Below are 23,886 nucleotides of genomic sequence, written 5' to 3' on the forward strand. Positions count from 1 at the left end.
AGTTCTTCCAGCATTTTGGGTGTCTTGGTTGTCAGGTTAATTGGCTACTCTCTGGGAGGGTGGGGGGGGGGGGGGTGTTGATAAAAGTAAAGGTTCAAAGGCACATGAGAGAATAGGTTACAGGAAACTAAATGGGGAGAATGGGATTGCTGAGAACTGGCTTAGACTCAATGGGCTGAATATGCTATAATGTGTGGAAATATAAACAACAAAATTAACTTGGGCATCTTTACATAAGAGACAAAAACCACATCAGACAGGGCTTTGAAATTAAATAATTTTATTAAAGTGAATGACATGCTAAGAAAGACAAAATTCAGACTTTAAGCTAAATTATAATAATGGGATATGGTAATTCTAGAATTCAAGCAATTAGTATTAACGATTCCCAATCAGAATACAAGTGAAATCCTGGGATTAGGTTGCTCTTTTCTAGACTTGAAATATCAAGCTTCCCCCCTGCATAAGGATGTTATAATCTAAACTTGTGTTCAAACATAGCCCTGGCGTGGCATTGCAATTCTAGAGGCATTTTCCTTCTGTTAACTTTCAGCCAAGGTATGCCCATTACCAATGGATGAAGAGCAAGGATTATGTCCTCAAACATTATCAAAATACAATGGTATCATTTTTTTCTGTGAGTATTGTGAGTGCAGAATGATTGTTGTAGTTTTCTAACATCCATAACTGCACTTTGGTAATTTACGGACTTGACAAGTGTACGCAAATGCAGACTGCTCTTACTCTGTTGTTTGTTATCAGTTTTGAATGACGATCCAAGAAAGGAACTCTTGATTGGGAAAATGAGATTGCGGCATGTGCAAAATAAGTCCAGAAGGAAGTGTAGAAGTTGGTGATCGGTGAACAGATCAAAATATCAAGCAAAATATCTGAGAATGAGCAATAGCAAACAAGTAATACATGGAGGAGAGAATATTGAGGCTGGGGAGAGATAGGGGGAAGTACTACCAACAGAGAAAAGAAAAACAATTAAAAAGGGGATAATTTGAATTCTATTGTACAATGATGATCAGGATCTTGAGCTAACAAGTGTCCTACCTTGGTCATTTAACTTGAGAATGGCCCAGGAATACCTGTATAATAAACATGAAATTTTTGGTGATAGACCAGAAGAAATAATCATGGGGGGGGCGGGGGAAGAGAATCAGCAACAATGTCAACAAACAGCATATTATTCATTTGAATGATTTTTTCTATTACATGAAGCATTTATAAATACATGGATGTTGCAATAGGAAATGTAGTTTATTTACAAATCTGTCATCTGAACACTTTCTGCATCTGGCGGTAGGCTTTTTAAAAAATGTTTTTTTAAATGTTTTTTTTATTGCTGCGGCACCATATCTTATAACAAAATGCTCACAAATCCATTTGACATATTTGTACTTTTACCTTCCACGTACCATGGGCAGAGCCACATAAATTTCAAAGTAGCAGAACAGTATAATACTTATTAATTTTCTTACAAATATCTAACAGTGTATTAATGCGATAGTAATTACTGAAGTCTATATTTTGAAAACTTTTTGCTTTAACTAAACCGCCCATCCAGTGATTAGTGTGCAACCATATTGTACTTTCTAAGAGAGGAAAAAGTAAAGCACAACAACCACCTAAATCTTCCATGCAAACAAGCAATAGGCATAATTTTCATAACTGGACTGCCTTTTTGGATTGAATTAGAACAGATCAAAACAAACAAAAATAGCAAACAAAACCACAATTTAAAAATTGCTTGGCTCAACCTGATTATTATTTGAGAGGGTGCCAGGAAGAGTTGTATTTTGCTTAACTGTATAATATAGAGGATTGAGAGGAGGCTGGTGTTAGAAATCAGCATAAAACTAAAATGGAATGGAATGCAGTATGTTACCAGCTTAGTACTTCTAATACCATGAACTACGAGAATAAAACTCATCCAACAAATGTTTTAAGAAACTCAAAGTGAAAATGGAAATAAATAAAAAGACTAATTGTACAATGATGCAACAGTGTTTAATTTTTTTAAGTGTTTGAAACATCTTTTATACAAACAATTGTAACAATTCTCAATTCCATTTTAATCTGCTTAATTTCGTTCTGGCAAGTTAACGTTCTTAAATTAAGAGTAGTCATTCTACTCTATTTTGTGTCTAGATAAATTAACCCAATCACCCATTCCAGTGAAAAGCTATCAAAAATTCTACCATATATTTCTAAGTGTATTTACAATATACAATGATTTGATATCAAGTAAAAATCGAAAGATAGTAGAGGTGATTTGGCTGTGCTTTTTCCCCTTTTTTAAAATTCTGCCTTTAAAGGCACTCTGCATGATTGTTGGCTAAGGGATTGAAAAAGGCCCATGGAGAAGGGAAACAAAAATCAACAAATATATCTACAACACAAATGAAATACAGTTTATTATTTTGTATCTCTTAAAATAATTCTGTTGTCCATATATATCTGCATAAGTTGTGGATTACTTAATCAAGTAAATCACTTATCCATGAAGCAAAATCAAATTGTATATTATGAAATAGTTGTTTGTTACGGAAGGGTAAAACAGAATAATGAACGATGGATACAAATTAGTCCTTCCAGTGTATTTCTCTACAGTCTTTTTGTTTAGCAACATAATAGAAAGCATGAATTAAAATAATATTTCAATGATATTCTTGACCATTTTTCAGTATATATGAATATGTAATGAAATACTAAAGTAACTGCAAAATAAATTTGTTACTTAAGGCTCTTATATGTATGGCACCTAAGGATAGTTAGTGCAAGATTATTCCACTGCTGTGGTAACAGATCACGCATTCAATACACTACAACACATTTGGAATGCTGTCAAAATCTTTGCACTGAACGCAATGTGCTTTTTGAGAAGCCTGAGTGTTTTTTTTTGTGCATGCTTGCACCATGTTATAAAATTCATGCAACAGAATTCCTTTTTTTCTACTTTATATCTATATATCTGTAATTGATTTATCTTAGCAAATCTTCATTAAGGAACATTATACTAAAAATTAGAAGACTTCAGAAACCTTAACTACACTTAATCATTACAGTTATCCACTCAACCACACTCTTTGATAATTTAGAATCCAGTCATATTATTTATGCATCAGATTCCTGCACATATTTTTAAAAAATCACAAATCTGTTTTTCCACCCAGTTCCTCCATAATAAACTTCTACTTAAAAATAAAAACTATGCAGCCAAACTAATAAAATTAAAGTGGCACTTGCTAGACAGCTACTGTCAAATCACAACTGTTTGGAATACAATTACATTTACTGTTCCTTTAAAGTTTTCCTTGAAATTATCATAAAAAGAAATAGTAAGTTTTTGTTTTAAAAAGTACAACTCCGCATTAGCATTGGGGCTGAAACCAACCATGCACTTTGATCATCTGTTTTGGCTAGCCTCTACCTGAGAAATGTTTCAGATTTCTAAAACAAGAGGGCATGGCCCTCCATGCAGAAGATATGCAGATTTTTAAGAAGTGAGCAAGTTGAATAATTTTTGGCATTTCCACTTGTGGTCAGATATCCCAAAAAGAGAGGATTTTAAAAAAACACTAACCTACAGACACTAATTTGTTTATATCGTTGCTGTTTGCATTTCACTGTGAAAATAATGAAGTTTTATTATTTATAGCTCAGTAAGATTTCTATCTACCTACTGAGATTAATCTAGATCTAGAGATTCTCAGACTAATGGAAAGAAATTCATGTGTGACTCCCGTCTAAAACATGTCAAAAAGAAATGCGTAATTTCCAAGTGTCAATTTATTTGGGCCAGAATAATTCTACATGGGGCTAATTTGTCCTACAACCACGTTATTTTGCCTTCATTTGGGACAACATGAAGCTTTCCATAAGTAGAGATAGCACACCAAACATTTTATTTTCAAGTTCCATACAGAGCATTAAAGGAGTCAGCAAAGGAAGTTACTTGTAAAAGTTTCTTCCGTTATAGATACCTAACATTTGTACGTTTAAATGTGTACACCTTTTGTGCAATACTACAATAAATAATTAGAAAGTGGATTCAGAAAAATCAGGATATGCAAAATAAATGTTGTGTGATTGATTAGATATGTTTTGAAGCCACACATTGTGAAAGTGAACACATCTCTTTTTCTTAAGTGTGGGATGTAGTTACCTGATAGAAAATGGTTTCATAAAGCATGTACAAGCAGATTTCACAATTCAGTTTTAATTTTGTTTTAAAAAAGAACTACATTGGCAGAATTAAGATTAATTCACTTTGATGCACACTATCCACTGGACAGTCTTTTTGAACTAAACTAGCAGGCCAAGACTTCTTCATCAACCACCACCCACCATCCCACCTTCAAAAAAAAAGATTCAACTGTTTAATATTTTATAACTGAACAATTTGTTTTTCTCTTTAGTCATCAAAAAACATTTAACCTGAAACATTTACATTGCAAGCCACATCAAAATGCTTATTGGCATTACACCAGTAGCATTTTGTGGTTTTCTTTTTGTTCACCAGTAAAAGAATATAAAATCTTGTTCATTGAAGTGTTGACTGTAATAAAATAGATTTGCATTGTACTGCACAGTTTTTCCCGGAATTGTGAAAATGGTTGAAGGGACCATGCACTGCCAGAGCAGGCCTAAAGCTTCCCACGCCAAAATGCAGCGGCCTCCCAAGGTGCAGACCCCTATTTTTAAATATCAGGAAGACTAGCTAGCGAATCAAGCTGTCTAAATTAGTTAATGCTCTTGGAGTGTTATTTATTTATTAAAAGAACAAGAGGTCTACAAAATGTGGTAAACCTTTTTATAATTTATGATACTTGACTCCAGCATCAACATTTTCAGTGCCAATTATCTGTTGCAAGTCTGAGGCAGTTACATGTACCAAGAAGCAGATATTCGCCCTCCTTCCCCAACACCCCTCAACTTTATCACTATCCCAGGGTTTTTTTAAATTGTCACTTTTCTGTGATACAAATACAGTACTGGAGGAGGAAAACATTTTTGGCATTATTTTTAAATATAAATCTGGCAAACAAATACAGTACTTAAACAAAAAAGCAAAGAAAGAAGACATAGCGTTCCTAAAATACCCACTATACTTTTTCCAAGATTAGTCTGCACAAAAATGTCAATAGTAAGATAAGTTGCAAAATAAGTTTTGCAGTTGTACCCTTTAAATACTTGATAAAACATGTTTCATAGGCATCAGCAGGAAAATACTGTACTTATTGTCCCATTTTAAATACTAACCTCATACTTTATTTTATATGTTTCTTACCTATATTAATACTGAAAAAATTAAACTTTGTTTGAATGCTCTGAAGACCCATACATACACAATAAAACCGTTTTTTGCGCGTCACCTGAATAAATATGTCAGACATTGTCTTAACCGAGTATTTGCATGTTTGAACTTAGTTACAGTAATGTACAGTCCTAAAAAGATCCCCATTTCACTGGAAAATGCATTATATGTTACAGCTCTGTTGTGGTAATTGTCAGTCTACTGCAGTGCATTCCAATGCTTATGGATTTGTTTCCTTCCCTCTCCCATGAGGCAAACTAGTGTTCAAAACACCTGTTGTGGAGAAGTGAAAAAATGTTTCTTCTTTTTTTAAAATCAGCCATTTTCTGGTTTCAGAATCTAAGTTAAGGCCAACATAAAAAAATAAAAAAATTAAAATCTCTTTAGCTTTCAAAGTAGTGGCTTAAAGGATTGCAATCACAGTACAAACTACCTGCATGGTGCATTTTTGCTCCATCATTGTCTGCATAGTGTACTGCACTGATCAGTTATCATACCCCTCAGTTTCTGCACATAAAAATGTGTAAATATTCCCAAACAATAATTAAATCTGAATTTGCCCAGTTCTTTTAGTTCTTTCCTTGTGACTGCTGCTTCAAGGGGGCTGGAGGGGTCCCTGCTGCAGCTGAAGGCTTGATCCATGGGAGGGAAACCAGTGGGGATGCTCGAGAGGTGGCTGTGGTTGTCATCATTGTAACCTGGATCACTTGTTCACTCTGCATCAGTCTAATCAGAGTTTTCACGCGTTCCAAGGAGGCCCGAGTTCCTTTCTGTTTAGCTATGAGACTGGTTTTCAACTCCAGACATTTCTGTTAAATAAAGATTAGACAACTTAAGTTCTTCAGCTGGCATGTCTGAGTCACTGATAGTGAACTGTATAGACCCTGAACAAATTTCTGCTTGAATTTGTATTCTCGCCTAGATATTTTAATCTACAGAATTAGACTGTTCAATCCATTTTATCTAATGAAGTGACTTCTCAAAATACAGTCACAAACCCACATCCAGAACTATGAGTTATTCTTCTGAAAACTCATCCAGTTTCATTTTAAGTCAAATTGTGGTCTTTGTCTGAATAGCTACCTCCTGGTAAAACATGTCCAGTCCTTCATTGTAAATAAAATTATTTTAACACTACCCTTCATTTCTCCAGTGGTGTTCCTGAGTTTAGGCCTTCCCAACTTGCCAAATGGCAGAACCAATTTGTCAATACTTGACTCACTCACAACACTCAGAATTAAAACATTCCAAGTCTTTCCAAAATTATAAGGCATTTCAGGCATTGTTGATAACATATTTTCTATTTCCATTCTACAGCTTTAATATTTTTCTTATAACAAATAATTGCACCCAGCATTGCAATTGCAAACATCTTGCGTACATTACTTTGCTGATTTTGCATTTTGCCCAATGCCCCCACCAAATTAAAACTCAAGTCCAATTTCATTTAGAATGCTAAACTTTTGCTGACAGTATAAAATAAATTTGTTACTGAGAAGTATTTTTTTAAATCATTTTGCAGAATCAACAGATCTATGGACAGGAGTGTATGATGCCACGATACAATGTAAACTCCACACCATGTAATGTTTTATTATGCACTAATACTATTTAAACATACTTTCAATCAGTATTAAAACCCTCAAATCAATACTCATATTGTTATCTTCTATTACATATTACACATTTTGAAAACAGAAATAGGTTTACAAAATACAGTAAATAGGAATCTGAAATAAAAACAGAACTGTTGGAAATAGGGGGTTATTTCAAGGGAGATGTGAGGGGCAAGTTGGTTCTTGTTTTAAAACAGAGTGTGGTGAGTGCCTGGAGTGCACAGCTTGGGGTGGTGGAGGAGGCAGAAACAGACCTTTAAGAGATGTTTAGATAGGCATATAAATATGAGGAAAATGGAAAGATATGGGCATTGTGGAGTCAGAAGAGATTAATTAGCCATTTGATTATTAATTTAATTGGTTCAGTACAATATTATGGGCTGAAGGGTCTGTGCTGTACTTTTCTATGTAAAACTTGGCAAGAGAGGCAGCATTTCTATAGAACTCCACCTGAACTCTGTCACTTTCGCCACAGCTGCTGTCCAAAGTGCATTTTGTGTTTTTATTTCTGTATTTTACAAATATTGTTTCAATTTTATGAAACGTTAAGTTCATACTTAAAATTTTTGCCATATTTGGAATTATTTAGGCAGCACAGCCAACATTTTTTTTAAGTTGTTACCTGTCACAGCAGCTCATTCCTTTGGAACACAAACTGGGCACAGGCACATTCAAAATATTTGCAATTAGAATAGAATATTAAAAGAACACTATCACTTTTTTAAAAGAACATTAATGTTATTTTACTCAGCATCTCATCTAGAACCATAGTTAAATGAAAATTCAGCTCATGCATGGGATTCAGCCCTGTTGTGTTAATTTTTCAAAGTTTGCCATCCATGAATTATAAAAAACACTTAAGTTGATTACTGTTATAAAAAATCATATGCAATATCTCAATGGTTAGCCTGAACTTCCAACCAGATTTAGTCAACTATAAGCATGATGCTAATGCCTTTCTAGTTAGTACATATAAAAAAAGTGTGTATGGGGATGCCAGTTGTATTTTCTTTTTACTAGAAGTCAGTGAAGTAAAAAAATACAGCTGGCATGCCATAATAAAAATACACACTTACTTTAAGTAGTAACCATTAAGAGTTTTATGCACATAAATGGAAAGGGAATTAAAGGTTCATACTGCATTTTAGTCATTTGACCACAACCAGTAAATTGTAAACAATCTCACCGTGACAGCATTACTGAGCAATCTGTCCTTCTCCTCCAGCTGTTCATGTTCACACTTTAACTCAGTACCTCGCTTTAACAGTTTCCTTTTCTCTTCCTCTTTCACTGTTGAAATAACAATAATTTTAAAATAATATTAATTTCTCAACTAATCAGGTTAACACCCATGTATATTTTAGAGCAGGCACATGCAATTACTAAAGCATTTACTTCAGCGCAGTTTTATCTGTAGTTGCAGACAGAAATTCGTAGAACAATCAGATGAAGGTCTTATAAAGTAGACTTATTCTTAATGATTTATATTTTCATCAGCTGAATTATTTTATCTTTGATCATCATGTCAAATTCAGACACTGAAGAATCACTAAGAATATTTTATTTGCATTGAAAAGCAATGAACAAAAATTATTGAAGTATTATATAGTTATCTACATATTTCTATTAACATTTGCAAATGTTTGATTAAAAATGAATACTGAGAGATTTATCCAAGCTTCACTGTAAGATGAAGCCAACCTGAATAAAATCAGTAGAGTTAATTAAGCCAACATGTTATGATTTCAGTTATTTATATTAATTAAACTCCATTATACCTCCAAGTTCATAATCTTCTCTAGGCAGCTTCATATTGCATGTTTTTAGAGATTTTAAAGCAGATTTGCCTTCTTTTTAAACGATCTTACTTTTTAATAAATCAGCATCATGAGACATTGGACTTAGTAATCCAAGTAAAATGAAGTATCATAGACATTTCCCAATATTAAATTACAATAACTGAGATTATGAAGCCTGACACAGCCTAGCTTGATTAGCTTATTTTTTGAAATGATAATGTTAAAAAGAAACAGTAGAAGATAAACAATGGCTGAAAATCTAGCCACTGATCAATTTTTTCTGCCAAAGTGCTTCTGCAAGTTTGTGAAGCTCTCTCCTCATTAATTTCTTTCACCCTCATCATTTCACCCATGATTCCTCTGATTACTGTAATGTTCTCATTCATAATACAGCCAGGTTACTTAGATGTGAAACTTTGTAATTGTGAAAATATTCCCCATAGCTCTGCATATGCTACCAAGACTGTCCTTTGCAAAGCTTCAGAAAACTCATTACACATTTCAACATTCTGACAGAGGAATGACAGCAACTTATTCTGAACTTTCCAATCTCCCCAAATCGGTAAACTACAACATCCAGTTCTGACTGAAGAGAAATTTTGTCTCATTAAATTTTTGTCCTTTCCACAAATTCATTTTTTTAGCTTCAACTTCATCCCTCTTTGAATCTCTTTCTGAATTTGACATCCTTGATGTCACATTGATTTTACCCACTTCTTATGTAATAGCACCCATCTTTAATCCTGTCTCAGACTATCTACCACTAAAAAAAAATGTCCTTGTCACTTGTATGAAGATTCTCAAGAGCTGTCTTCTTTTAAAAACCATTGTAAATTTCTAGCCAACTGAAACTATCTGTCTTAAATCACAAGATGCCCTATTGACACTTCATCCCTCCCTTTGCCAATCTAAAATAACACCTGGTTAAGCAAAACTGAGACATAAAAATTCTCATTGTCTCTTTCAATTCTCTTTAATCTTAAGTCAAATCCTGCAACCTTTTCACATTCAGGTGTTTGCATTCCTGTATCTCCAAACTTTTCCACATTCATGAAGATAATTATTTCAAGACTGGTAGCTGTGCCTTAAACTGGAAAGGCTCTTCTTTAACCAAGCTTTTGGCCTATGACCCCATGTCAGATTTGGATGAACAACACTCATGTTTTCCTAAAGGCTCTACGTTAACAGGAGTTGTTGCTGTTTTAAGCCTATTGTTATGGATTGGTATCTTGAAGAAATGCATGGAAGCTTTTCCAATTGAAAATGGCATAACCATAAGAGTTAACATTATCAACAATTTGAGTTCAACTTTCACTTACAAACTGAATATGCTTCCTGTAAAGATGGTGTACATATCAGTAAGATCTTGAATTTGAACCTGCATTTGATCTTTCTACTTGCTAGAGTTAACCATTTTAGGTGTCAACATACCTGCTTTATGTGCAAGATAGGAATGGACAATAGCCAGAGTCCCAGGCCATGATACATTATCTTCTTTCTTTAATACCTGTATAGACCAAGAAGGTATTTACCAGTGAAAAAATTTCACATTTCACCGATCTCTCTTTAACAGTTGTCCTAGGATCACTGATTGAATGAATAAACTTATTCAGTTGGGCCTACACTGTAATAATTATATGTGTTTAGATAAAAGAAAAATGACTTAAAATGACATGGCACATTTTAAAAATCAGTCTAAAACATTACAGACACAGTTAAGCACTGATTCTATAATTTCCATTATGTTCAATGTCAGGACATACGAAGAAGAACCTTAGAGGACATTCACAAAATGAACCATTGTTATGAGGCCTCGATTCTTTCAATTTCTATTGTAGTACCGTTACAAAGAGCGAAAATCAACATCAGATTTCTAAAGTTTTTTTTTAATTGATTTGGAACACAGATTTCTTGGAATGGTTTTGTCCATATTAGCCAGTTTTAAACAAGATTTATTAATAAGAGAGATCTTTCACTTTCACCTTAAAGTTTAAGTATTAGTGGCAGTGATACATTGTGTTTGCTTACCTGTAACAACTGCTGAGACCCAAAGTCAGGAGATAGAACAAAGTCGGAACACAAAATAATCTTTATTCAGTAAAGCCATGGAGCTACAGAAACCTCAACAGTGCATTCCAAATCACAGCTATTTAAACAGTTTACCCAAGAACATTTAAAACATTAGGAACAATGACCAGTGAAAGTCAGTAAGGATTTTTACTCCTCAAGTACGTGAAGGATGTAAGAAATAAAGTCAATTCAATTCAAGTCAGTTTGAGATTGGTTGTCAGCCAACTAATAGGCATTGGTTATTCTGACTCACCATAACATCTCCCTCGAAGCTGAATACCTGTAGGATTTGAGCAGAGGGGTGACTTAGATTTGACAGCTGGTGATCAGCCCTTCTTCATGGTTGTAAGCTGTCACAATCTTATCACAATGTTACTTGCAGCTGTGCTGGCATTCGGGTTGGTTTGGTTGGGGTAAATTGAACTCTTCCAAGTGGAAATGGAAGTCCAGCTCTGTGTTTGATAATCTGCCTAACGAACCTGTTGGGTATTCTGGAACATGTGTCCGCAACTGGTGGACGTGATGACACCAAGAATGTCTGTATACTACAACTTCATAGAGTATTTTCTCCATTTGTTTGACAATCTGACCTGGTACCCAGGGGATCTTTTCCATTGTAATACTGCATCGTCAGGTGCCTGAAGTCCGCAAATAAAAATCAGATATTTGAACTATGACTCAGTCGTTATTCAGTTTGAATTTTTCACACTTGTGACTGACAACACCAGCATACGAGGAAGTTATTAGCCTCACGTTTAATGAATTTTAGGTAATGGTAGTGAACACTGAAAAGAGATAACTGCTCTCCAAAAATGATTGTTAACTGTTGGACAGTTTTGTCAAACAATAGGTCATGCTGGTTCTTAGGCTGGAGGAAGTTGAAATAATGCTCACATTCAAGCAGTATTGAATACTTGGAGCAAAGTGCGTGTCTTCCACGAGTCATCTTTACTGACAAACTCGAACCCAGAAGATATCTTCGTAACATTTGAACCAAAGTTCAAACACAACTCCCAAAGCAGCATCAAACTGGAAGCTGGTAATGACTCACAGGTATTCTGTTCAGTGTTTGACAACGAGTTGTTGGACTCACTGATGACTTGTTCGTCAAGGTTTCGATTAACTTCAGCTGGACCACCTCAGATTGCGCTTGCTGCTGATAGAGAATTACATACAAGTCTCTTGCTGAAATTGCCATGTTGGTGTAATACAGTACCTCGTCACCAATTTGTTGTGTTCACTTGCCTGTTCTACTGATGAGACCCAAAGCCAGAACTCAAAATAACCTTTATTCAAGTAAAACCACACAGCTGCAAAAACCTCAACAATGTACCCCAAAGAACAACTATTTAAAGTTTACCCAAGAAAATTCAAGGCGTTGTTAGGAATAACAACTAACCAATGAAAGTTAGCCTGGGATTGGTTGTTAGCTGACCAATAGGTGTTGGTTGTGTTCGCTAACTGTAACAGACTGTACTTTAGAAGAAATCGAGCCATTACCTAAATGGAGGTTTTTGTGTCAGGTCAGATATGGCAGCTTGTTTAGTGATTTTGCAACAGTTCATACTTCAGCAGCTGGAACTGGGGCATAAATGCCGCTCATATAAATTTCTCTTTCCAGATGAGATTTGTCAGATGGCCTGCAATGTATGAAGTGATGAAAGAGTAGGCAAAGACACCTTTCCGTTAACCTCCTCTTTCCTCTCATACTTTATCATTATGCGAAAGCCAAAACACTTCTTTCAACAAGGTAATAATTCATCTGAACTTTTCCACTTACCGTAATTTTCCATTCTAATGAGTACACTTGTCTGGATTTGTGGAACTGCAACAATTACAATAGACAATAGGTGCAGAAGTAGACCATTCGGCCCTTCGAGCCTGCACCGCCATTTTGAGATCATGGCTGATCAACTACTATCAATACCCGGTTCCTGCCTTGTCCCCATATCCCTTGATTCCCCTATCTATAAGATACCTATCTAGCTCCTTCTTGAAAGCATCCAGAGAATTGGCCTCCACTACCTTCCGAGGCAGTGCATTCCAGACCCCCACAACTCTCTGGGAGAAGAAGTTTTTCCTTAACTCTGTCCTAAATGACCTACCCCTTATTCTCAAACCATGCCCTCTGGTACTGGACTCTCCCAGCATCTGGAACATATTTCCTGCATCTGTCTTGTCCAATCCCTTAATAATCTTATATGTTTCAATCAGATCCCCTCTCAATCTCCTTAATTCCAGCGTGTACAAGCCCAGTCTCTCTAACCTCTCTGCGTAAGACAGTCCAGACATCCCAGGAATTAACCTCGTGAATCTACGCTGCACCTCCTCTACAGCCAGGATGTCCTTCCTTAACCCTGGAGACCAAAACTGTACACAATACTCCAGGTGTGGTCTCACCAGGGCTCTGTACAAATGCAAGAGGATTTCCTTGCTCTTGTACTCAATTCCCTTTGTAATAAAGGCCAACATTCCATTAGCCTTCTTCACTGCCTGCTGCACTTGCTCATTCACCTTCAGTGACAGATGAACAAGGACTCCTAGATCTCTTTGTATTTCTCCCTTACCTAACTCTACACCGTTCAGATAATAATCTGCCTTCCTGTTCTTACTCCCAAAGTGGATAACCTCACACTTATTCACATTAAAGGCCATCTGCCAAGTATCTGCCCACTCACCCAGCTTATCCAAGTCACCCTGAATTCTCCTAACATCCTCATCACATGTCACCCTGCCACCCAGCTTAGTATAATCAGCAAATTTGCTGATGTTATTTTCAATGCCTTCATCCAAATCGTTGACGTAAATTGTAAACAGCTGTGGTCCCAATACCGAGCCCTGTGGCACCCCACTAGTCACCACCTGCCATTCCAAGAAACACCCATTCACCGCTACCCTTTGCTTTCTATCTGCCAACCAGTTTTCTAAGTTTTCTATCCAGGTCAATGTCTTCCCTCCGATGCCCTGAGCTTTGATTTTACCCACCAATCTCCTATGTGGGACCTTATCAAATGCCTTCTGAAAATCGAGGTACTCTCTCCGGTCCTGTTCACCCTGTACACATCTGACTTCCAATATAACTCGGAGTCCTGCCATGTGCAGAAGTTCGCTGATGACACGGCCATAGTGGGGTGTGTCAGGAATGGACAGGAGGAGGAGTATAGGAAACTGATACAGGACTTTGTGATATGGTGCAACTCAAACTACCTACGTCTCAATGTCACCAAGACCAAGGAGATGGTGGTGGACTTTAGGAGATCTAGGCCTCGTATGGAGCCAGTGATCATTAATGGAGAATGTGTGGAGCAGGTTAAGACCTACAAGTATCTGGGAGTACAGTTGGACGAGAAGCTAGACTGGACTGCCAACACAGATGCCTTGTGCAGGAAGGCACAGAGTCGACTGTACTTCCTTAGAAGGTTGGCGTCATTCAATGTCTGCAGTGAGATGCTGAAGATGTTCTATAGGTCAGTTGTTGAGAGCGCCCTCTTCTTTGTGGTGGCGTGTTGGGGAGGAAGCATTAAGAAGAAGGACGCCTCGCGTCTTAATAAGCTGATAAGGAAGGCGGGCTCTGTCGTGGGCAAAGTACTGGAGAGTTTAACATCGGTAGCTGAGCGAAGGGCGCTGAGTAGGCTACGGTCAATTATGGAAAACCCTGAACATCCTCTACATAGCACCATCCAGAGACAGAGAAGCAGTTTCAGCGACAGGTTACTGTCGATGCAATGCTCCTCAGACAGGATGAAGAGGTCAATACTCCCCAATGCCATTAGGCTTTACAATTCAACTGCCAGGACTTAAGAACTTTTTTTTTTTAAAGCTATTATTAATGCTTTTTGAGTTAGTGATTTAGATGCATATCATATTATTACTGAGTTAAGTATTGTATGTAATGAGTTTTTGCTACAACAAGTGTATGGGACATTGGAAAAAATGTTGAATTTCCCCATGGGGATGAATAAAGTATCTATCTATCTATCTACTACATCCACTGGATCTCCCCCATCTAACTTCCTGGTTACATCCTCAAAAAACTCCAACAGATTAGTCAAGCATGATTTACCCTTGGTAAATCCATGCTGGCTCGGCCCAATCCTATCACTGCTATCTAGATATGCCACTATTTCATCCTTAATAATGGACTCTAGCATCTTCCCCACCACCAATGTCAGGCTGACAGGTCGATAGTTCTCTGTTTTCTCCTTCCCTCCTTTCTTAAAAAGTGGGATAACATTAGCCATTCTCCAATCCTCAGGAACTGATCCTGAATCTAAGGAACATTGGAAAATGATTACCAATGCATCCGCAATTTCCAGGGCCACCTCCTTTAGTACCCTAGGATGCAGACCATCCGGACCCGGGGATTTGTCAGCCTTCAGTCCCATCAGTCTTCTCATCACCGTTTCCTTCCTAATGTCAATCTGTTTCATTTCCTCTGTTACCCTATGTCCTTGGCCCATCCATACATCTGGGAGATTGCTTGTGTCTTCCTTAGTGAAAACAGATCTAAAGTACTCATTAAATTCTTCTGCCATTTCTCTGTTTCCCATAACAATTTCACCCAATTCATTCTTCAAGGGCCCAATATTGTTCTTAACTATCTTCTTTCTCTTCACATACCTAAAAAAGCTTTTGCTATCTTCCTTTATATTCCTGGCTAGCTTGTGTTCGTACCTCATTTTTTCTCCCCGTATTGTCTTTTTAGTTAAGTTCTGTTGTTCCTTAAAAACTTCCCAATCATCCGTCCTCCCACTCACCTTAGGTCTGTCATACTTCCTTTTTTTTAATGCTATGCAATCTCTGACTTCCTTTGTCAACCACTGTGGCCCCTTTCCCCGCTTTGAATCCTTCCTTCTCTGGGAGATGAACTGATTTTGCACCTTGTGCATTATTCCCAAGAATACCTGCCATTGCTGTTCCACTGTCTTTTCTGCTAGGCTATCCGTCCAGTCAACTTTGGCCAGCTCCTCCCTCATGGCTCCATAGTTTCCCCCGTTCAACTGCAACACTGACACCTCCGAGCTGCCCTTATCCTTCTCAAATTGCAGATAAAAACTTATCATATTATGATCACTACCTCCTAATGGCTCCTTTACTGCAAGATTGCTTATCAAATCCTGTTCATTACCTAACACTAAATCCAGAATAGTCTTGTCCCTAGTCGGCTCTCGTACAAGCTGTTCCAAGAATGCATCCTTTGATAACTCTTCCTACCATCCAAGTCAATGCACCCCACTTGATTAGAACTCTATTAACAACTATAAGCATTCCTTTCTTCCACCACTAATGCAGCGCCTGTAGGGTGCACCATCTACAAAATGCACTGTAGTTACTTACCTAGGTTACTCTAACAGCACCTCCTAAACTACAACCAAAGGGGACAAAGGGCTTTCAATTCAAGGGAAAGTCACTATATGAATGTTCCTCTCCAAGTCACGATTCATCCCGACTTCGAATTATCTCTCTGCTTCTTCATCACCTCTGCATTAAAATTCTGTAATGAACCATGAGAGTACCTTCTCCAGAGGTACAACAGTAGTACCGTAGATTCCGGATTTTAAGCCGCTACTTTTTTCCCACATTTTGAACAGCTTTGAACTTTGCGGCCAATAATCCGAAGCGGCTAATGCATGATTTTTTTCATGCCGCCTCGTAAACATTTTGCCTCATAACAGTAGACCAATAAAATTGATGAGTAGTTCACAGAGGTCCAATGAAATTGTACGATAAATCAAGCGCACTTTCACAATTAAATTATTGTAAATCAGTCATTTGTACTCACCCTCATCAACATGGAAAACACTCGAAGCATTGTGCTGCCTACTTAGTTTGAACTATATTTGTTTTCTGTACTACATCGCGGGATGCTATGACGTCACACCCGGTTTCGCGGTGTCTTGTGGGAAAATGCCGGTTTGCGATGAAACGGGACGGAGGGAGGGAGCGCATTACGCGAGCGGCTTTGGATCTGAGCGAAAACGCTGCTTTTAAGTTAAAGGTGATCAATAACTTTTCCTGGTAGGCTGCAATATATATATTTTTTTACCAGTCGTTAGGAGATATTGGAATGTTGTTCAGTAAAGAAGTATACGCAACGTATATTTAAAAGTAGCCGCGTACGGGCACGGTTCGAAAAAAAGCATTTGCAATATGTATTTGTTTTTGTTACCATATGGATTTAATTAAAAGTTTAAAAAATCCTCACGTGTAATATCTTTCTGTGTAAATATCTCATATTACAACGTGGGACACCTGCGGCCGAAAATCCGGTGCGGCCTAAAATCCGATGCGGCCTTTACAATTAAAAAATTGATTTTATTTCTAAAATTAGAGCCAGCGGCTTTTAATCAGGTGCGCTCTGTAGTCCGGAATCTACGGTAGTTGGCCAGCAACACCCAGATATCAAACAATGAGAAAAAATGTATTATGATGTTACCTAAATGGAAACTATTTATAATTGAGACAATATCCCTAAATCAGTCATCACGAAAATAGGTCCAAGACAGATGATGACATTCCAGTTAAGATAAGGTAAGTTACCATAAATTAATTCCTAGACTACGTACGTCTGCTTTCCTGAGACTAATTGTGGCTTTATTTTGCTTACAAAGTGTTTTGAATTTATTAATGCAATCAAATTTGCTGAATGATATAGTATCAGTACCTTTTCTTGACATCTGGGGCAGACCCATACTCCCTTGGGAATTGTCTTAAGGGGAGGTTCCAAGCATTCCAGATGATAAACACGAGAACAAGTGTCACACAAAAGAAGTTGACCACTACGTTTGCACACTGTACAATAATCTTCATGAATGTCATCCTGCAATATGAAGCCAAGGAAAATCCAGATTAGTTTAAGCAATTTGTAACAAATATCACAAGTGGTTTTGACCAAAGTAGTTTTAAATACCTTGAAGAAAGACATGCAAAATTTAAATCCCTCCATATTGTTAAAACAACTCTTACCCCTGTGATCCCACTTCAACTACCCTTAATTTCATTATATTGACTACATATCTACAGTGTAATCAACTTAAGTATCAATTTAAGAATTGTTTTCTGGTTAATTAATACAATTGGTTGAACTTAATTTGAACTGAAATTGGTGCATTAGTAGCTTTGCAATTTAACTAAAGTGCACAGTATAAACAAAAACTGCAACCAATTAGATAATCTTCCCTTTTTTTTCCACTATACACAGACCTATGACTATTATCATTACTCCTTCCAGGTTCTGCCAGCCCAGCAGTACTACAGAATATTTTCATCAGATGGATTGCAGCTGTTCAAGTGGCAGCTTAGCATTGCCACCTTCTCAAGTGTGATCAAGTTTGGATGAAAAGTGCTGGACTTGCCAGATATCCACATAGATCAAATGATTTAAGAAAAGATTACAGTTTTCCCTCATTCTTTACCAAGTTGCACAGCTGAGGAACACTGGATAGGGTTCCTGGTTTATTTATAATTGAGACAATATCCCAGTTTATTATTATGGTTATTATTTGGATCTCCCAGTGGCCACATATTTCAATTCCACGTCCTATTCCCATCCTGATATGTCTATCCATGGCCTCCCTCTACTGTTAAGATGAAGCCACACTCAGGTTGGAGGAACAACACCTTATATACCTCCAACCTGATGGCATGAACATTGACTTCTCTAACTTCCGTTAATGCCCTCCTCCCCTTCTTGCTCCATCCCTGACAATATTTAGTTCTTGTTTTTTTCTCTCTCTCTGCCCATCACTCTGCCTGTTCTCCATCTCCCTCTGGTGCTCCCCCTCCCCTTTTCTTTCTCCCGAGGCCTCCCATCCCATGATCCTTTCCCTTCTCCAGCTCTGTATCACTTTCGCCAATCACCTTTCCAGCCTTTAGCTTCATCCCACCCCCTCCGGTCTTGTATCATTTCGCATTTTCCCCTCCCCCCTCTACTTTCAAATCTCTTATTATCTTTCTTTTCAGTTAGTCCTGACGAAGGGTCTCGGCCCGAAACGTCAACAGTGCTTCTCCTTATAGATGCTGCCTGGCCTGCTGTGTTCCATCAGCATGTTGTGTGTGTTGTTTGAATATTCAGCATCTGCAGATTTCCTCGTGTTATTATTATGGTTCCTGTTTATTTTTGCTTGTGTCGTATATTCTGGTAGATGTCACTTTATAATAAATTGGCTATTATAGATCAAGGTCATAGCACAATGGAATAAATGAGGACATTCATCTCCTGCCAATGCCAATTCTCTGCCAAAACAACCCCAAACTAATTTGGCTTCTTTGGTCTCTCCAAAATTGTATCTATCTCAATGTATGTTTTTTTAAAAGGGGTAATTTCTCTCCTAATTTTTCTTTCCATTCTCCCAGATTCTCTGACCCAACCACATACATTCTGGCAATTCCACCTTCCATTACTGGGATTTCTATTGATTTTTTTTTCTTCAAGCAAGATTCCCCTTCACCAAGATTGATAAAAAAAACATCAAACACAGCTCTGTTTCTGGTTTCAGCTCTTCTGCTCTACAACAATGGTTCCAGTGACTTGACAAAGTGAAATTCCTCAGTGCACAAAGACCTTGCAAGTTCAGTACCCTGAAAGCAGTGATACATTTGGGGAAGATAATGAAGTACGTGTTTAGTTTGCCCACCTTCATAGGCAGGTGGTATAGGGTAAATGAGTTGAGACATCACATTACAGCTGAACAAGGCATTGGTTACATCACATTTGGAATATTATGCACAGTTCTAGAAACTGTACCAGAGAAGGGATACGTGAGGCTAGAAAAAATGCAGAAGAGATACACCAGACTGTTGCCAAAAATAAAGGTTTTTAGTTACAAGGCTAAAAAATGAATAGCCTAGGGTTTGTTGGATCTGATTGTTTAATTCTTAGATTTTTTTTTAAGACTGTTTAAGTGTTATTTTCTTTGCAGCTTAACAATCAACTATCTGCTTGAACTTTTAAGTAGTTTTTGTTTGCATGCAGCAGTTTAATATGCTTCCTAGTGGCCACAGTATGCCTATGCAGTTGTTCTGTATGTTCCCTAGTGGTTACACTAGTATGATTCTGGAAACTTTATCGGATGCTGCATTATTTGAATAAGGGCTTTCTAATTGGCTGACTCTTATTTACGAATTTGAATGGATTTTTTTTTACCTAATGGAGTATAAAAATATCTGAACACAAGGCAGTACTATTTTAGTCTCTTTATCTTATGGCCTTTGCTCTGCCTTCTGCTCCCACTGGATCTATCAGGCTGAGATACTCATCAGGAGTTATTAGGAGATTTTCTCTTGTTTGTGATTCAGCTCTCACTGTGCATTTCAATTTTTCCTTTGTTCTATCAACACTGAGTAAAATGACTGTGAAGCAACAAGTCTGTGCCTCTTTTTTGACTTCTGGAAGAAACTTGTATTGAAACAACAGAAACCAGCAAATGGTGTAGTCGGCGAGCATGGTTGTGAAGTTTAAGGACTTGGAACAATCACAGACAAAGTAGAATTTGCAGCATGCAACAGAAGGAATAAGAACTTCCTCTGTTCCAATTTGTCTGAGTTCTCACTAACTTAGTTCTGGCTTCAATACATCATTGGATGGAAATCAGGATTTGGAAAACTGATGTGCTACTATTTTGAAAAAACAGATCAGTAAAAAAGAAACACAGCCCTCGTCTCCGAGATAGCAACATCATCTGAGCTTCAAAGAATTATAGTATGGACATCACATAAACTCTGCAACAGCCCCTAGAGACTCAAATGAGGATGACAGTGATGAAACAGTAAGATTGACAGCTATGCCACAGCTTGCTCTAATAAAAACCCAGAAAGTGAAGACACGCGGGACTGAAGATGAAACCATTGCTGATCAATGTATTAACAAGCTAGTGACAGACCCATCAACCATTGCTCAAGCATTCAACAATCTGTTGAAAGGCAGCAAGTACTCAAACAATCTTATGACTCTTAAGGAAAAACAACTAAGAGTGTTTCAAACTTTAAATGCGTATCGTATACTGCACCTACAGCCTGATACAGGTAGACCATTTACCCTATATTACCCACTCACTGCAATTTGCCTATCACAACAGGTCTATGGCAGATGCAATCTCAAACACTCTTCACACGGCCCTAGATCACCTGGACAATACAAACACCTATGTCAGGATGCTGTTCTCTGACTATAGCTCAGCGTTTAACACCATCATTCTTATAGTCCTGATCAAAAAGCTACAGAACCTAGGTCTCTGCACCTCCCTCTGCAATTGGATCCTCTATTTCCTAACCAGGAGACCATAATATATGCAGATTGGTATTAATAACTCCTCCTTGTTGACCATCAACCCTGGCTCACCTCAGGGATATGTACTTAGCCCACTGCTCTGCTCTACTCTATCCCCTTGACTGTGTAGCTAGGCATAGATCAAATGCCATCTATAAATTTGTTGACGATACAACCATTATTGGCAGAATCTCAGATGGAGACAAGAGAGTGTACAGGAGCAACATATAACAGCTTGTTGAGTGGTATTGCAGTAACAACCATATACTCAATAACAGTGAGACCAAAGATTGTGGACATCAGAAAGCATAGGATGAGGAATCACAAACCAATCCTCATATAGGGATCAGAAGTGGAGAGAGTGAGCAATTTCAAGTCTCTGAGGATCGAACCTGGTCCGAACATTTGATGCAGCTATAAAGATGGCAGGGACAGAGGAGATTACGTTTGTCACCCAAGCCACTAAAAAACTTCTGCAGATGTACTGTGGACAGCATTCTGACAGACTGCATCACCATCTTGTATGGGGGGCGGTCTACTGCACAGGATCGAAAGAAGCGACAGAAAGTTGTAAAATTAGTCAGCACCATCTTGGGTACTAAGCCTCCACAGTATCAACGACATCTTCTGCAAGTGTTGTCTCAAAAAGGCAGCGTTCATCATTAACAACCCCTATCACTCAGGACATGCTGTCTTCTCACTGTTACCATCAGGCTTCTGTACCTCCTTCTTGAAGGCACACACTCAGTGATTCTGGAACAGCTTCTTCCCTCCTGCCATTTAATTCCTAAATGGACATTGAACCCAATAAAACTGCCTCACTTTTATTTGTTTTTGCACTGTTTTTAATTTAATATGCATATATACTTACTGTAATTGATTTACTATTTATTTTTCCTATATTATCATGTATTTCATTGTACTGCTGCTGTTCAGTTAAAAAATTTCATGACATATGCCGGAAACATTAAACCTGATTCTGGTATGTCAATGAGAAACACATAATCCCAGTCTTAACTCAAGAACATGGAGACTGACAGCATCATCTGTGTTATTACTCTACCAAAGATTTGATTCTGTACACTGATGGCTCCTCAACTATTAGAGAGGAATTCAAATAGCTGGATGGACCATTGTTTCTGGTATGCAAAAGTGTGAAACCACTTTTTAAGCCCTTCAAGCTCACATATTCTTCATCTGTTCTTCAGAGCCCAGACTAACAAATAGTTCCTTGTCCAGGTGGATGCCTCAGGAGAAGGTATTGGGGTAGTGCTGCCCCAAAGAGAACTTGGATAAGAATGACTTGCCCTTTACCTGAGCTGAAAACTCCTCCCAAGGGAAAACATCATTGAAAAGGAGCATCTGGCCATTAAGTGGGCCCTTGACAGCCTCTGGTACTACCTCCTTGGCAGGGAGTTTGACCTTTACACAGACCACAGAGCACTAACATGGATTCAGACAATGAAGTACTGTAATGCCAGAGTGACACAGTGGTACCTGGAGCTCCAAACCTTCAAATTCTATGTCCACCATAAAGCAGGTAAAGGAAATAGAAACACAGAAAACCTACAACACAATACAGGCCCTTCGGCCCACAAATTGTGCCGAACATGTCCCTACCTTAGAAATTACTAGGCTTACCCATAGCCCTCTATTTTTCTAAGCTCCATGTACCTATCCAAAAGTCTCTTAAAAGACCCTATCGTATCCGCCTTCACCATTGTTGCTGGCAGCCCATTCCACTCACTGACCACTCTCTGAGAAAAAAAAACTTACCCCTGACATCTCCTCTGTACCTACTCCCCAGCACCTTAAACCTGTGTCCTCTTGTGGCAACCATTTCAGCCCTGGGAAAAAGCTTCTGACTATCCACACGATCAATGCCTCTCATCACCTTAAACACAAATGTTACTGGAGACTGCCAGTCTTGGCTGCTGAGTATCATTGCTGCAGGAGTGCAAGGTGGTAACGTGATGGACAACATTCGGTAAACACACTCCTTACACACACCCAAATATGCCTCATCATTCTGCTGTTGTTGCACTGAGTGTACGCACTTCAATGTCTTCCCCCAAAGCATTCTCATAATGGGTCCTAAACTGAGCTGATGTGCTCCTGTTGGCTTTATGGCACTGTTCTCGCCAAACACAGCAGAATATTTCACTTCTTTAGTAATGGGGATAGGTAAATGTGTATATGTTGTTTGTAAACTGTACTTAAGGCAGATTCTTCTGTTTATTTTGTAATGTGATTGTAAATTCTAATTCATATGTAATCTAAGTTAACTTTGTGTTTAATTAAAGATAATATGGCCTGTTGCCTAATAAACGGAGCTCATCGCTCGAGGGGAGCTGTTATTGTGCTTTCTGGTAGATTATCTTTTTATAAATATGGCAATTTTCTTTTCACTATTTTCACTAATTTTTTGTAAGTCTGATTTTTGATGTACCTTATAAACACCCTTGCACTAAAGTGCTACGTGACTCCACCCATTTTTCCTTTAGTCATAACACACATATATAACTGACAGATTCTGCTATTGGTAGTGGAATTTAAAGTTCAGTGCACAAGATTGACAAACATTTAAAAGATTCATGACATACCAGAAAACAAACAGTGGAGTAGTAGAAAAGCTACCACAATTAAGTGCTCCTGCCCTATCTGGTCCATTTTTACACTTACAATTGGACTACATTTCTTTGCCAAAGGGTCAAGGATACTCGTATGTACTGGTAATAGTGGAAAGGTTTTCAAGACGGGTGGAAACTATTCCTGCAAGGAAAGCCACTGCTACAAACACAGCAAAAA

General features: G+C 37.8%; 1 protein-coding gene across 3 annotated transcripts in view; it reads right to left on the reverse strand.

Moving 5' to 3' along the window:
• Positions 1–1,994: 1,994 nt before the first annotated feature.
• Positions 1,995–23,886, reverse strand: part of phf21b (PHD finger protein 21B) — a 147,441-nt gene continuing 125,549 nt past the window's right edge. For all 3 annotated transcript variants that reach the window (XM_073059201.1, XM_073059199.1, XM_073059200.1), the window contains 4 exons: positions 17,476–17,631; positions 10,173–10,248; positions 8,129–8,232; positions 1,995–6,135 (listed from right to left, as the gene is read on the reverse strand). In XM_073059201.1, the coding sequence (XP_072915302.1) occupies positions 5,896–6,135; positions 8,129–8,232; positions 10,173–10,248; positions 17,476–17,631 (576 nt within the window). In that variant the 3' untranslated portion in view covers positions 1,995–5,895. The remainder of the gene's footprint in view (positions 6,136–8,128; positions 8,233–10,172; positions 10,249–17,475; positions 17,632–23,886) is intronic.

This window comes from Hemitrygon akajei, chromosome 10 (assembly GCF_048418815.1).
Source record: "Hemitrygon akajei chromosome 10, sHemAka1.3, whole genome shotgun sequence".
Classification (NCBI taxonomy): Eukaryota; Metazoa; Chordata; class Chondrichthyes; order Myliobatiformes; family Dasyatidae; genus Hemitrygon; species Hemitrygon akajei.